This window comes from Homalodisca vitripennis, chromosome 3, assembly GCF_021130785.1.
Source record: "Homalodisca vitripennis isolate AUS2020 chromosome 3, UT_GWSS_2.1, whole genome shotgun sequence".
Classification (NCBI taxonomy): domain Eukaryota; kingdom Metazoa; phylum Arthropoda; class Insecta; order Hemiptera; family Cicadellidae; genus Homalodisca; species Homalodisca vitripennis.
Genome location: NC_060209.1, coordinates 190,239,281 through 190,253,778, shown reverse-complemented (window position 1 = coordinate 190,253,778; position 14,498 = coordinate 190,239,281). Strand labels below are relative to the sequence as shown.

Below are 14,498 nucleotides of genomic sequence, written 5' to 3'. Positions count from 1 at the left end.
GAATAAAAGCTTGACTCGGCGAGTGTCTACTCCAATATCGTTTTTTGCGAGCGCCCACTCGACCGTCAGGTGAATAAAACCAGCCGACTCGACTCACCCACGAGTGCCTACTCTCCAACGATGAGGCGGTATGTGACTCCGAGTAGACACTCTTGTTTTGAGGTGAATAAAAAACCAAAGCCTACTCGCTACATCGAGTGCCTACTCGCTACATCGAGTGCCTACTCTCAAACAAGTGAGTCTCCTCAGTAGCAGACTCGACTCACCCACGAGTGCCTACTCTCCAACGATGAGGCGGTATGTGACTCCGAGTAGACACTCTTGTTTTGAGGTGAATAAAAACCAAAGCCTACTCGCTACATCGAGTGCCTACTCTCAAACAAGTGAGTCTCCTCAGTAGCAGACTCGCCACCCCTGAGTGCACACGCTTCAGTTATGGCTGAATGTATGCCAGTTAGAGCTCGAAAAATTTAAAAAGTCAGAAGAGAATCGCGTGAGGACGACTATCGTTCGCTTTACAGATTTAGTAGGGAGAGTGTTTTGTGGTTAACCGAACATTTTTTGGGAGAAGATGAAGAACGTCGCGGTGGAGCCTTAACAAACGTTAACCGAATGAAAGTGTTTCTACGGTATTCGGGTGACCCAGGCTTTCAATTTGGAGTAGGAGAGGACATCGGAGTCCACAGATCATCTGTATCCAACACAATTTCTTCAGTTAGGACTGCAGTTCTAAACAAGGCTGATGTATGGATTAAGTTTCCGACAACCGAAGATGAAATGGAAGTGGAGAAAGCCAAGTGGCAAACAAACTACAGTTTCCCGAATTCAATAGGTGCAATTGATTGCACTCAAATCCCCATTGTAAAGCCGTTTTTACACGGGGATGAGTATATCAACAGAAAACGATTTGCAAGTGTTAACGTTCAGGCTACTTGCAATGGATTAGAAGAGTTTACCAGTGTCGAATCTTCTTGGCCTGGCTCCGTTCACGATTCCAGAATTTGGAAAAATTCAGATGTTTACCGTGTAATGGAAAGAAATGTGGGGGAATCGCTGTTAATTGCAGACTCAGGATACGGGATCGCCCCGTGGTTAATGACGCCGTTTTCCCCACCTGCAACACCTGTTCAAGTGTCTTTTAACAGATGTTTGACCAAAGAACGAGTTACTATTGAAAGATGTTTTGGTCAGATGAAACAGCGATTCCCTATCCTCCAACACAAATTAAGAATTAAGTTGGAGAACATTCCATCCTTTATTATTTGCTGTTTTACACAACACAGCGAAACGCCTAAATGATGAAGATTTTGAAGCCGTCGCTGAACAGCCTGGCGAAGAAAACAATTTTGAAGATGAAATTCCTCACTACGGAGAGTGCCAAATAAGGCGATTGGGACAAGCTAGAAGAATGCAACTGGCAAATGTAATCTACCAGCAACATTTGTAAAAAGTTCTGTAAGACTTGTCTTTAATGTTAAGAGTTTGTTTCCAGGAACAGAGTAATTAAATTCCCTCTACTGAGGAAAAAAAAAGAAAAAATTATAGGTACGGGCGTCTGTGTGCCTGGGCCCGTCTGTGCCAGTAAGGCGGCTTCCTAGCTGGGCGGCAAACGCGGCGTCCGACGCGGCAGCAAAAATATGATGGGGGCATGAGGGTGGCCTAGCTGGGCGCGCCGCGTTTGCCGCCCAGCTAGGACGCCGCCTTACTGGCACAGACGGGCCCAGGCACACAGACGCCCGTACCTATAAAATTTATTTTTTTTTTAGGATAAAGGATAAGGAAGCATTAAATTTATTTATAAAATATTAAGTATTAGTTTCCTCAGTAGAGGGAATTTAATTACTCTGTTCCTGGAAACAAACTCATTAACATTACGCCACTTAAATCATCGTTTGGTCCATCATTTTGGTTTATTTTGTGGGTTTCGACATTGTTAGCCGCCTTTAGCATCTCTCGCTTTAATTTCATGTCAAGTAACTGCTGAGATTTTCTGAAATACTTCAACTGCTCGAGCAGGACTAAACGCTGCAAATTTGGAGTTGAAAGTTGTTTTGTCTCTTCAGTTTCTGGTAAATTGCTCCTCTTCTTACTGTGTGATGTTTGTACAGAAGTTGAAGCATCCGTTTCAATTTTTCGTTTTTTAGCGGATTGCAATAGGCATACTTCTTCCATTTCCTCTTCATCACTAAAATCTCCATCAGATTCCTCATTTGCAAGCGAAGTTAAGGGTTTTACACCTGCTGCCATTCTTACAATTGAAGGATTGGAATCGGCTTCCATGAAATTCAGAAACTCTTCTTCCCATGATTTTAAAACGACCTTTTTATTTCCTGTCCTATTAACGTCGGCCTTCTTTTTAATTCGTGCCTTCATATTTTGAATTTTTTTCCAAAGCTGGCCTTCTGTCATGCATACTTTAAATTCCGCTTCCACTAGCTTCTTTATTTCAAGCATTGCGCACGAGCGCTTTCTTTTGCACTCTGGAATCATAGATTTCTCTAAAATAACTGGAAACTGTTTCAGAATCTTTACAAATTTTGCCTGGTTTTCACTTAAGTCCCAATTTACTTCATTATTTGACTCCCCCATGACTACTTGAAAATTTAAACATATACCAAGCACAGTACACAAACACAACTACTGGTCTCCTCTACGTGCAGAACTGGAGTGAAGGGAAAGAGGATACAGAAAGACGCGCAGCTGTCTTTCACGTTACGACTTGTCCAAGGTCACACCCCCTCCCGTTTACAGGCGAGTGCCCACTCGCCAGTATGTGACTCTGGGAGTAGGCACTCGCTTTTCAACAAACCAAGTTTATTCACACGAAATATAAATGTGACTCGAGACTGCGAGTGGACACTCCCCTCGTTGCGAGTGCCTACTTGCAAGTAGCTACAGTAGACTCCCGTAAGTTCGGCCACCTCGGGACCGGACCCTAGGCCGAACTTAAAAGCGGCCGAACTAACCGATGCCTATTTAAAAAATGCCCATTTATTGTTTGCAAGGGTAATTTTTCAATAAAAGTTATGAAATAACCGTAAAATTAACCTTTCCAAACATTACCAACACAGAATTAACTACTAAACTAATTTTAAATTTGTACTTACCAATAAAACACGGTAATACTGCATATGTTGGGAATCAATGCGTGTAGGAATCAAACACTTGCACATAGAATACAACACAGAGTAACGCTTTATTTACAAAACCACAGACCTAATGAAATAAAATAAAATAATACAGTACTGCACTGTACATTGGTGGTTTAGCTTCTTAACACTTAAAATAATCTGTCACTTTTTTCTGAATTTTTGTTTCTAATGATTTTTTATGTGCAAACTCACGCCACTTCTTAATAAAAATTACATCGACTGCAGTTGCTTCTTTTTGCTGTTCGATGTAAGTAGCTGCCAGTTGCAAAGCTGCTTTTCCTTCAGCGTGGCTCATTTTATTTTCTTCGTCTTCCTCTTCAATCTCAGCACCATCTGCGTCGTTATTCATCTCGTTGTCCTGGCGAATGACACACTCGACGATTTCGTCATCATTCAGAACCTCGTTGTCTAGCTCCTTTTCCATGTTGATCCACTCCAAAACATCTTCTTCAACAATGGGACCACAGTTTCGGTAGTTGCTGAAGGTCGTGCAATAGAGCTGCATTGTCATCAGGTTCGCCATCAAGAATGTTGTTTGGCTCATCTGCTGTTGTGTTGTTTTGATCTACGCTATCTTCTATATTTGGCCAAAGTTTTTTCCAAGACTTTACAAACGTGGATGGTGGTATTTCGTCGTATGCCTTGGCCGACATGTACACAACATCCTTCATGTTAACTGACTTCAACACTTTGGTAAGGTCTAAGCTGTCATCAGTCTCCAGTTTGGAAAGAACTTCCGAAAGTAGCTTACGACGATACTTCCTCTTGAAGCACTCAATGACCCCCTGGTCCATCGGCTGTTGAAGACTGGTTACATTGGGTGGTAGGAACAGCAGTTTAATTTCTTTTTCATCGTCACACTGAAGATGTTCATCATGAGTAGGCGCGTTGTCAAGAAGTAGAAGTGCTTTGGCGGGGAGTTTCGATTTTGCCAAATGTTTTTTCACTTTGGGAACAAATTCGCATACAAACCATTCTCTGAACAAGTACGTGTCCATCCACGCTGATTTCTGTGACCGATAATACACTGGGAGAGCGTCCATGTTTATGTTCTTAAACGCTCTCGGTTTTGCTGCTTTGCCAATGACAAATAGGGGTAACTTGTGAGTCCCCGAAGCATTTGAACACAAGGCGACTGTTATCCTGTCTTTGCTGGTTTTAAACCCTGGAGCAGACGTTTCTTGCGGGGTGGCAAATGTTTTTCTAGGCAGAAGTTTAAAATTTAACCCAGTTTCGTCAATGTTGTATATTTGCTCTGGGCAAAAGTTTTCATCATCGATAATTTTTAAAAATCTTGCAGAAAAGTCGGTGGCCGCTGTTGGGTTTGCTGATAACTTCTCACCACAAACTCCAATAAAATGTACGCCGTGTCTCTTTTTCCAACGAGAGAGCCATCCATCACTAGCCACGAACGCCTCTTCTGGTTGAAGCTTTGAGTGTAAGATCATGGCCTTTTCTTTTAATATTGGTCCACTTAATGGCGTTCCTCGTCTTCGTTCTTGAACGAACCACAACCATAGAGCATCTTCCACCAATTCGTGTTTGGCCTTCCTTAGTGTGCAACGCTTTTCTAGAACTTTTTCGGTATCAATTTGTGTACAAAAGCCTTCAATACTTTTTCTGTTGCGTCGCCAGTCGTTGACTGTACTTTTGCCCACGTTTAAATCCTTGCAAATACTTTGCACGGATTCTCCTTTGTCTAATCTCTCCAGAGCTTGTAGTCTCTGTTCCATTGACTTGTACTTACGTTTACGCATTTCACTCATTTTAAAAACAGATTAAAACACGATGCAAAACAGTTTTTGTTCAAACACACACGCACACACACAAAAACTATGAAAACAACAGTACTGTACATACACAAAAGAAATCACAGAAACCCACGAGTAAATAAACAACAGTACAAAACGCAAACTAAAAGAAAATAACTGACTTTGTAGGTCTACTGTAAAAATGACGAGCACCACCCAGTATGAATGTTCGAGACGAACTGATGAGCTGTTTGACAGAGCAGTAAACTAACCAAAGAATACAACGGCACTGTTAGTAGAGACGTGCTGCCCGCTTTCTGGCTGGCGCCAAGTGCGTGTGACTCATGCTCAGCCGACCGGCCGGACTAAGCGGCGGCCGAACTAACCGAGGCCGAACTTACGGGAGTCTACTGTACTCGATTTTATTCACGCCACTCATAGTTTGATTAGTGCAGCTATCTGTCGAGTTTAAAGTGAACTATTACTGCCGCGGAAGCGCTCCATCGAAGTATGGCAGGGCCCGCGGCGGAATGGCTTCGTCGAAGTAGGTGAATGGGTTAAAGGGCACATTATAGAGTATAATAAACAATCAAAGAAAATCGGATTTTTTATGTTTTTTTTCGATTTGGACTCCCCTTAAGGGCAGTCCGACTCCCATTTAAACTCAATGTTAACGATATGTCGCATAACACAAAAAGTAGTAGAGATAGACTTGTAAACTTTTTTTATTTCAAAGATCAAGTCTTTGCATAGTTCTTAACAAAGTGGTTTGGCTTTTTAGTAAAATTTATATTAACTATGATGTTTTTTTACTTTTTATGTTATTTTTTGTTTTTAATTCAGTCTATTTAAATTTTTTTTGAAATCCCTGTGTTAAGAACTAGGTTTAGGTTTTGATAAGCTGTAAAAACATTTTTGGTGATGACATCTCTTACGGTTGTGGAAATATCCGACATATGAGTTGATCAGTTCGTAAATGAGTCTTGTCCACTTTCCAAAACTTTTGGTAAACGAAAAAAAACCGTTTAACACATTCACTGCTGAAAAAAATATAATTGACAATAGAAATGGCTAAAAATTAAAGTGAGCGATAACTTACCCATATGACTCCTTTGGATCATCAATGATGTTAAAACTGGTTTCCGGTCAGAAATAGCTCCGTATAGTGACGTCACAGTTGGCGGCACGGTTCCGTGCCGCGCGCCAGGAGCACAACACTAGTTCACACCACTGTCACAGTAGTTACGCTCTTGCTCATTCTAATGTTAGTTTGCAGTTTACATAACCTCTAAATAATTTATTCTAATGTATAATAAATTTATATGCAGCACTAATTATAATATATTTACAACCCTCCCAAAAACTGATGATTTCTTAGTTCTTGTGAAATTCGTCAAAGCAACGAATTGGGCAAAATGCAGGCTGCCCTGGGCACCCACTGCAGAGATAGGAGGTGCGCTTATTCAATCCCTCTTTTGCACATACTCTGCACCTTTTTCGTTTCCTGTCTCCCTTCAGGTCACGTTCTTCGTTTTGAACGAGGCGGTGCAGAGGGTTCCTCGGAAGAGTTCGGGGAGGTTGTGCTGGCTTTGGGGGCAAAAGAGAATCTACTAATTTATCTCTGAATTCCAAAAATGGCATCTTTCTTGCACCGGAATTCATGTTCACAAAGAACATGCAATTTACCATAGCCATTTGAAGGAAGTGAACAAATATTTTTTTATACCATCTAATGGTCTTCCGTTCTATTGGGTAGTACGACATTAGTTGGTCTGCTCTGTCCACCCCCTTCATATGAGCATTGTAGTGGACTACAGGTTTAGGCTTCTGTTTTTCGATGCCTCTTCTATTTTCCATGGTCACCATTTCATTTTCAAATTGGGTTGAGATGTATAGAACATCTCGTTCATCCCTCCATTTCCCCACAAGAATGCCATTTCCGTATTGGCAGGTGGTTTCGCCTTTTTTCAATTTTGCTGCTACGACAGTTCGTGGGTTGAACTTCCGATCAACTCGAAGGGTACCCGTGCAATATGTTTTGTTGGCAAGGAGTTTGCTTGCTAGTGTCACGCTGTTATAAAAGTTGTCCATGTAAAGTGCATGGCCTTTGTTCAAAAAGTCTCTCATCAAGTGTAGAACAACATTTCCTGCATGTCCTTCCCTCCCAAATCGTCCATCTTACCCGAGTACACCATAAATCTAACAATTAAACCCTCAGGTTCACAAAGGGAGTAGGGTAAGGTAAGGCAATTTCGCAATAAAACCTAAAAAGTTGGCTTTTATACAAGAAATATTTATTTAAAAACTACAAAACGTATGTAATACAAAAAAACACATATTAGTTTAAAATTTCCTTTAGTTTTAAATTTATTGCATTATATATGTATATATAAAAGCTGTTTTTCTTAAGTCTTTCAAGGTAAGGTAACTTTGCATTAGTACAGGTAATTCCGCAATAGTGGGTAGGTAATTTCGCAACATTGTACAAATAGGCATACCTGATGTTAATCCGAGTCCTCACTTCCATAAAACGGCTCACAAGCGTCACACATATAAATTAGCTCCTTTGTAGGATTTTTCTGGCACTTTTCGTGATAGGGGAACTTACAAAATGAACACTGTAACCACTGAGCACCATTCTTCTTCTTCACGTCCTCCGAGAACAGCATACACCACACTTCCAATCATCATCAGGCTTGGCAGGCCTATCTTTAGGAGTGCCGGGTTTTGGTTGATCCATTTTATCTCTTTCAGGTGGGTTTAGACACTTCGCAGAAGAGTCTCGTGGCTCTTTTTGGGGGGTTTTCTTTCTTTTTATGGCGCCCTTCGTAGCCATATCTCCAACTTCAGATGTTGTTTGTTTTGGCGCGTGAGGAACTTCAAGCAGATCTTCTACACCATGCAGTTGTTCTTCAGAGGGGTCCTTTGGAGAAAGGGTAGACAGTGTTTGTTCAAGATCACAAGGTAGGCCTGACTTCCTAACACGAGTAGCAGGTGAAGATGGACCATAGCGATCAGTGAGCCTGCTTGGTGCCAATGCTTCTGCAGGAAGAACGTTGGGGTTATAAGGACAAGCCCAAGCTTTCTTGAATGAGTGTATGATATTCAGAGGAGTGAAACTTTCCAGAAATGCAGGAGTAAAGAGCTCGTGGAAATGGGAACGACTGGGCATGTTGTTTGGGTTCAGTAACATGTGATTGTTCAACAATTTAGCCCAGACACTTTTCAGAGACTTGTAAACTCCTACATCAAGGGGTTGAAATAAATGACTCGTGTGTGCTGGGAATGTCATAAGGTAGATTTCATTTTGCTTTGCAAGTTCTATGACTTCAGGCCCAACATGCGAGCCATGAGAGTCCATCAGTAAGACAACAGGTCTTGCTGGACAGATAGCACCAATGAAGAATTTAAACCATTCTAGGTAAAGTTCTGAATTTATCCAACCTTTTGGGGATAGCCTAATAAGTGAGTTAGGAAGACTGTTTTCTCTGAGTTGGTCACTCCATCTTATCCCTTTAAAAATCACCATTGGTGGGATGAAACTTCCATCAGCGCAAACACAACACAATACTGTTTGAAGCTGTCCCCACTCTGCGTATAAACATATTTTTTCCCAACTCGACACACTATTTTATTCGGTTTTTACAACATATGTGCGTCCTGTTTCATCTACATTCCAGATCCTATTTGGCTGGTTTTTTATTCCCAGTTGAGACAAAAGTTTTGTCTAATTTTTGAAAATAATCTTGCACCATCACTGGATTTGCCATGCTTGCTCTGTACCTTGATAAGTTTTCGGGTGTCCGAAGACACAGATTATAGCGTTCTTTAAATTTTGACCACCACCATTTGCTGGCCGTCTTTTTCTCTGTGTTAAAAAAGTGTGATCTGCCTATTTTGTCTGAAAGGTCATAAGCCAGTTTTCTAATTTGAAGCACTGTAAGGCCAAAACCCAATTCCTGCATTTCAACAATAAAGTTAAAAACACGCAACTCAATATCTGAGGGCAAGGCGAATGGTCTGCCCATTTTGAGAACATGAGCATGATCTAAATCGTCATTTCTGACTAAAAAGTCTTTTAATGTATTATAAGGAACCCCAGAGTCCTTGCTTGCTTTGTACAGGGTTACTTCACCTGCCTTCACTTTCTTCGCCGCACTTACTATATCAGATATTTCATAATTTCTATAAGTCTTACGTTTGCTTAGCTCTTTGTCTTTAGGTTTAACCATTTTTAATCAAGAGTAAACTGAAATAATATGAATAATGATGTTCACGAAACACAGTATTAATCAGGTTAGGTAATTTCGCAGTGAAAAATAAAGAGTAAGATAAAGGTAAGGTAATTTCGCAATAGCCTACATTTGATTTTTTAAATATGCATAATAATATAACATTACTTATGCGTCTGTATATCGATTTTATCAGGCAAAATAGCAACAAACTTTCTTAGGAAAAAATAAATTACCTATACAGTAACAGGAACGTGTAAAATTATAGTGATTTTGCTAACAAAAACATCCTAGGTTCTAAGGTTATAGCTTATTTATTTTTAAGGTTAGAATTATCAAACTACTATTAAATGAAACTGTGTTTCATGAACAACATGTACCACACCAGAACTTCTACCACACACACGTATTATATAAACTAAATCCACCAAACAACTATATACTCGTAAAACAGCACAACACTCTAAAGGAATTGTCAGACATAACCTTTAACTTTGTTTACAACACGAACTAGAAAGCAGAACCGGCGAAACATGTGTTTCTTCAAAAGTAGACATCTTTCGCTACCTAGAGGCAAATGTATGAACTAATAACTTTACAGGCAAGTCTGTAATAAGAGGAACATAAAATAATGCGAAGTTACCTATACTGCGAATTTACCTTACCTTACCCTACAATTTGACTCCATACTTATGTCTCTTGCCTTTCACGTATTGCCTGAACTGCAGTCGTCCCCTCCACAAAATCATGGCTTCGTCAAGGGACATTTCTTTAGACGGATAATAAATAGACCTCATTTTATCATTGAACAACTGAATGATGGACCGAATTTTGTAAAGCCGATCAGCAGGAGCCTCAGCATCTGGATGTACGCGACGGAAACACAAACATCTCAAAATTAATTGAAATCTATCCCTACTCATGTATTCACGGAAGAATTGGAGATTGTATTTTCTGTCGGTCTTCCAGTAGTCCTGGATCCTGTTTATCCGAATCGTTCCCATGTGAATTAGTATGCCAATGAAAATCCTCAATTGGATGGTCTGATACCAAAGTGAACCAACTCCATATTTTTAATTTTTCAGTACGAACAATAATAGATTTTCAATGTTTGATGCTAAATAGCACTTTGAAATTGAAAAACATATTGTTGTTTTGTGATAATCTGAAAAGTTACACTAATTGTATCTTCATAATTACTGAAAAAAATTAATATAAAACTCAGCAAGGGATGAAAATATTTTTTCAAAATTTTTTTGTACTGACATGGTTCAGTCTGGTTCATGAAACTTACCATTGCACCCTGGGTGCTTCAGTGAACCAATATTTATATGTAAAATAAGTTACTTAAAATATTTTTCTTTCATCTTTAAAATTACTGAATTGTATCTAAAATGTTCTAAGGTGGATTTTACTTCTAAATTAGGGAGGAATAATAAGTTCATTACTGATTTTTCATTCTGATTTTATTATTTAAAAAGTGAGAAGACCAAACAAACACAGTATTACAAAATTAAAAACAGGTCAAATTTAATAAAACTTATAGATTATCAACCAATTCTTCATCGTTGATTTCACTGGTAGTTATTTCCTGTTTCTGGAACAAGTCTTCATAAAATCCATGGTGAATCGGTGGCACAAGTTCTAACATTGATTTTAAGTCAGCCTTTTTTTTCAGAAGAAAGAGGTTTGCCGTTAGGATTCTTTGTGACTAAAGGAAGATGGTGAAGAGGAACTTGAGTCTTACTGGGTTCAGACCTCTTGGTTTCAAGGGTTTTTGATTTCTTTTTTTGGAGCCGTTTACTGAGACTGATTGAGTGGTACTCAACATCACTATTGTGTGTGTACTTATAATACATGACATAAGGATGACTTTGTCTTACACATAAACTTCTGATCTTTAACCATTCAACTTTCTCTCCGTCACACTCTTTTCTGTTTGTAAGAGCTGCGCAAACTTGATCAGTAGTTATCAAATCTGTTTCCTTTATAGTAATGACTTCAAATGCTTGCTTCTTTGACCTACATCCCTTTATTATTTCAGCAAGCTGTTGTGGGACATAAATGTATTCGTGTCTTCTCATGCTTTTTTCTATGTGACCAAAATCCGTGTCGTTTGGCAAAAAACTGTGGCCTGGTATGGGAAATTTTTGCTCAATTTCTTTAATGTTGTTTAAAGGGTTTTGCACTAGTCGCATGAGTAGGGATACCATTTTGAAATTCCTATTCTGGCCACCACATGAGTCGCACCACAACACAATCTTTTCTTTTGTAGGATGGTCAGAAATGTATTTCAAAAGGCAGGATCCAATTTCATCTGGTCCCCTTCCTCCTTGACATTCATTCCAAAGGTGCATTGTTCCTTTTGACGAGGCACAGTCATGAACGCCTAAATTATAAACGGACAATTGCCTCTTATAATATGCTATTCCTGTAGGAACCTTTGGCAATGAGAATGTCTTCTGTAAATCAAAAGTTAAAACGGTGCATTCGCCGTTTTTAGCAAATTGCATGTCCCGCTTCATTTCATCTCTTGCTGCATTTACTTTTCTATGGTGAAGCTCAGTATTGGCCAACACTTGATTGAGTTTCAATTTTTTTTCTGCAGAGTCTAGTTCACTCTCAATCGCTTTCTTCTGGACATTATATGAATCGCACACTTTACAGGTGTCCTTATGAGGTGTCTTAAAACCTAAATTGAAGTCTTTGTAAAAGATTTTTTCATACATTGACTGAGACACAGTCTGATCTTTAACATTATCAGCTTCCATTTTTTGGGCATATAACCTATACATTAGACTTAAATTTAATTCAGCCCCTAAATACTTTTTGTTTGGATTATCTTTGCGACTGTAATGGCTAGTGTAGGCAGGAAAAGATGATATATGATTTTTAACAGAGTTAATTCGTTCATCTGATAGTTTGTTATGAGGCGTATGTTTACCTCTTTTGTCTACAACCTCACCACGACTAACTTTCATCAGTGAGCGATGAATCTTCGCGCTATCTATTTTAAGTGTTTTTATAAACATACTTTTACAAATCCTGACATCAATATTTTGACATGGCAAATAATAGTAACGAGAGAATTCTCTCTTTGAATCATCAGAACCCTTTTTTTCAAAAGCATTTCGAACTTTAACAGACCTACCAATAATAGCAGTCTGTGTATCAAATGACCCTGAATTCCAAAAGAGATCAAAAAACTTTTTCCTTTCATCAATATTAACTTTTTCAGCGCATTTCATTCTACATTTACAGTCAAACGGTTCAAATATTTTACTTGCAACAGGATTACCACTAGTACTCTCATAAGCTTTTCCTGAGTTTCGATTTATCTTTCTAATATTTTTTTTCCACTTAGCTGGATCTCCGTAGTTTCTCTTTCTTCTCTTCTTCTCGGGTGGGTTTTCTTCTGTTGCTACGAGTGTTTCCTGTCTCATTTCTGATCCATCTGCCCCAACATCTTTTCCATCCTTCTTCTTCTTCTTCTTCTTCCTTTTTTGCTTAGAACCACATGGGACATCATCTGCAACATTAATGCCAATATAAAGCATGTACAAAGCCAACAATATAAAATAGTCCTATTTTATTAAAGTATGGTGGTAAAAGGATTACTGTAGTAATAATGTACCAATATATACACACACAAAAAACAAAATAAGGTTTGTTTTATTAAAAAAATGAATTAATTAATCTATTATCATTGTCTATAAGCTTTATAAAAATCCAGGGGCAAACAAACAATCAGCATTTTTACAATCTCGTCTGCCAGAATGAACTAACATCATTTAAATATCTGAACACTGTATGCCAGAGTGAACTAACTCCAAAATCCCAGTTATGACAACAGATAGTATATCGTGCATTGCAGATATCTGTTAACAACACTATTGAAAGGCTACAACATTAATATGTTACAAAAAACACAACCACAACAGCTGATATTATGGAGGGAATAGTTAGTTCACTTTGGCATAAGATGAAATGCTAATGTACACTAACCTATTGCATATAATTGAAATGACCTTAGATAATTAGTAAATGTGAAATATTACCTTCACTACTATCTTCAGCATGTTGAGGTGGGATGCACTCGTCGCCAGAATCTTCAAATAAGTCGGATAAACTGGAGTTTAACTCACTATTTATTAAAGAAGAGGATGCACCATGAACCAACTCTAATGCGTCAGCCATGTTTTTCAGGAGTTAGTTCAGTCTGCCACACAAACAAAATCAAAATTCCCCGTATGGTAAAACAGAAAAATAAAATTTCCCTCACAAACTCAGCTGTTTAATATGGTTCTCTCTGGCATGTGAATGTATTGTATTTTATAAAGTAAGAAATGACAATACCGGAAAAAACATTGAAATTGGAGTTGGTTCAGTTTGGCATCAGACCATCCAATTCTGGAACTGTCAGCGGTTTCCACCTGTGGATGCGAGATCCTGGCATGATTGTAGGGCCAAAGAAAACTTCTAAAGCGTAGTCATTGGTGAATCTGCAGATATTTTCCAAGAAAACAAGATCAATGAAAAAATTGAACCAATCAATCGGTTCGTTATTGCCTGGAACAGGTATCAATAGTTTTGTTATCCCCTGTATAAGGAATATCCCTCATTCCAGCTGCAGATACATTACTCCAAGCAGCAGGATCAAAATCAAAGTCATCTTCGGCATCAGAAGAGTCAATGTCGGTATTATCAGTTGAATCGTCATCACTGAGTGGATCGTCACTATTGTACTCATCATTCGCGTTAGCCATTTTTTAAATAAACTAAAAGAACACAACAGTAAACACACACCACAATGTCACGCATGCGAGGCGCCGACGTATATTCAACACGCTGCTTGCAATAAGTACCGTACCGAAACCGTGCCACGCGCCAGGAACAAACCAACGCACTAGTGAGGTTATGTGTGATACTACAACAGAGCGCAAAACAATCCTACCACTTACGACGCAAGCTAGGCTTGCACTGAAGTGATTTGTTCTGGGCCGCATGGCGGCACGGTTCCGCGCCAAGCGCCCCTGGCGTGGAACGGGCGCGGCACGGATCCGTGCCGCCCGCACTGAATGTGTTAATACGTTAGCTACCACGCCGACCCGATCGGGTCGGCACAGTTTGTCGCGGCTGGTAAATCGATCTGTGACGTTTATCAGTGGTCGTTAGCGACTATGTTAAGAGTCATACTATAAGAAAACAATAGTATAAATGTTATAGAATATTAGTTTTGTAAATAAAAAATTTGTATTCTACATAAATACTGTCGGATAATAGACGATATTTTGCCGAACGATTGTCGGCACATATAATTTTTTTTAGTTTGTACCCTCAAATTTGAACCCAATTGTAATATT

General features: G+C 39.1%; 2 protein-coding genes across 2 annotated transcripts; one reads left to right on the top strand and one right to left on the bottom strand.

Annotated features, from left to right (window-relative positions):
- The first annotated feature begins 483 nt into the window (after window positions 1–483).
- LOC124358523 (putative nuclease HARBI1) lies at window positions 484–1,299 on the top strand. Its single transcript, XM_046810820.1, has one exon. The coding sequence runs from the start codon at window positions 613–615 to the stop codon at window positions 1,297–1,299; it is 687 nt and encodes a 228-aa protein (XP_046666776.1). The 5' UTR covers window positions 484–612.
- A 2,302-nt stretch (window positions 1,300–3,601) lies between these two features.
- LOC124358522 (jerky protein homolog-like) lies at window positions 3,602–4,909 on the bottom strand. The gene has a single exon (XM_046810819.1). The coding sequence runs from the start codon at window positions 4,907–4,909 to the stop codon at window positions 3,602–3,604; it is 1,308 nt and encodes a 435-aa protein (XP_046666775.1).
- Window positions 4,910–14,498: the final 9,589 nt, after the last annotated feature.

Bases quoted from the DNA above. Each gene is read 5' to 3' on its own strand.
- LOC124358523 (XM_046810820.1), top strand. From the start codon at position 613: ATGAAAGTGTTTCTACGGTATTCGGGTGACCCAGGCTTTCAATTTGGA.
- LOC124358522 (XM_046810819.1), bottom strand. From the start codon at position 4,909: ATGCGTAAACGTAAGTACAAGTCAATGGAACAGAGACTACAAGCTCTG.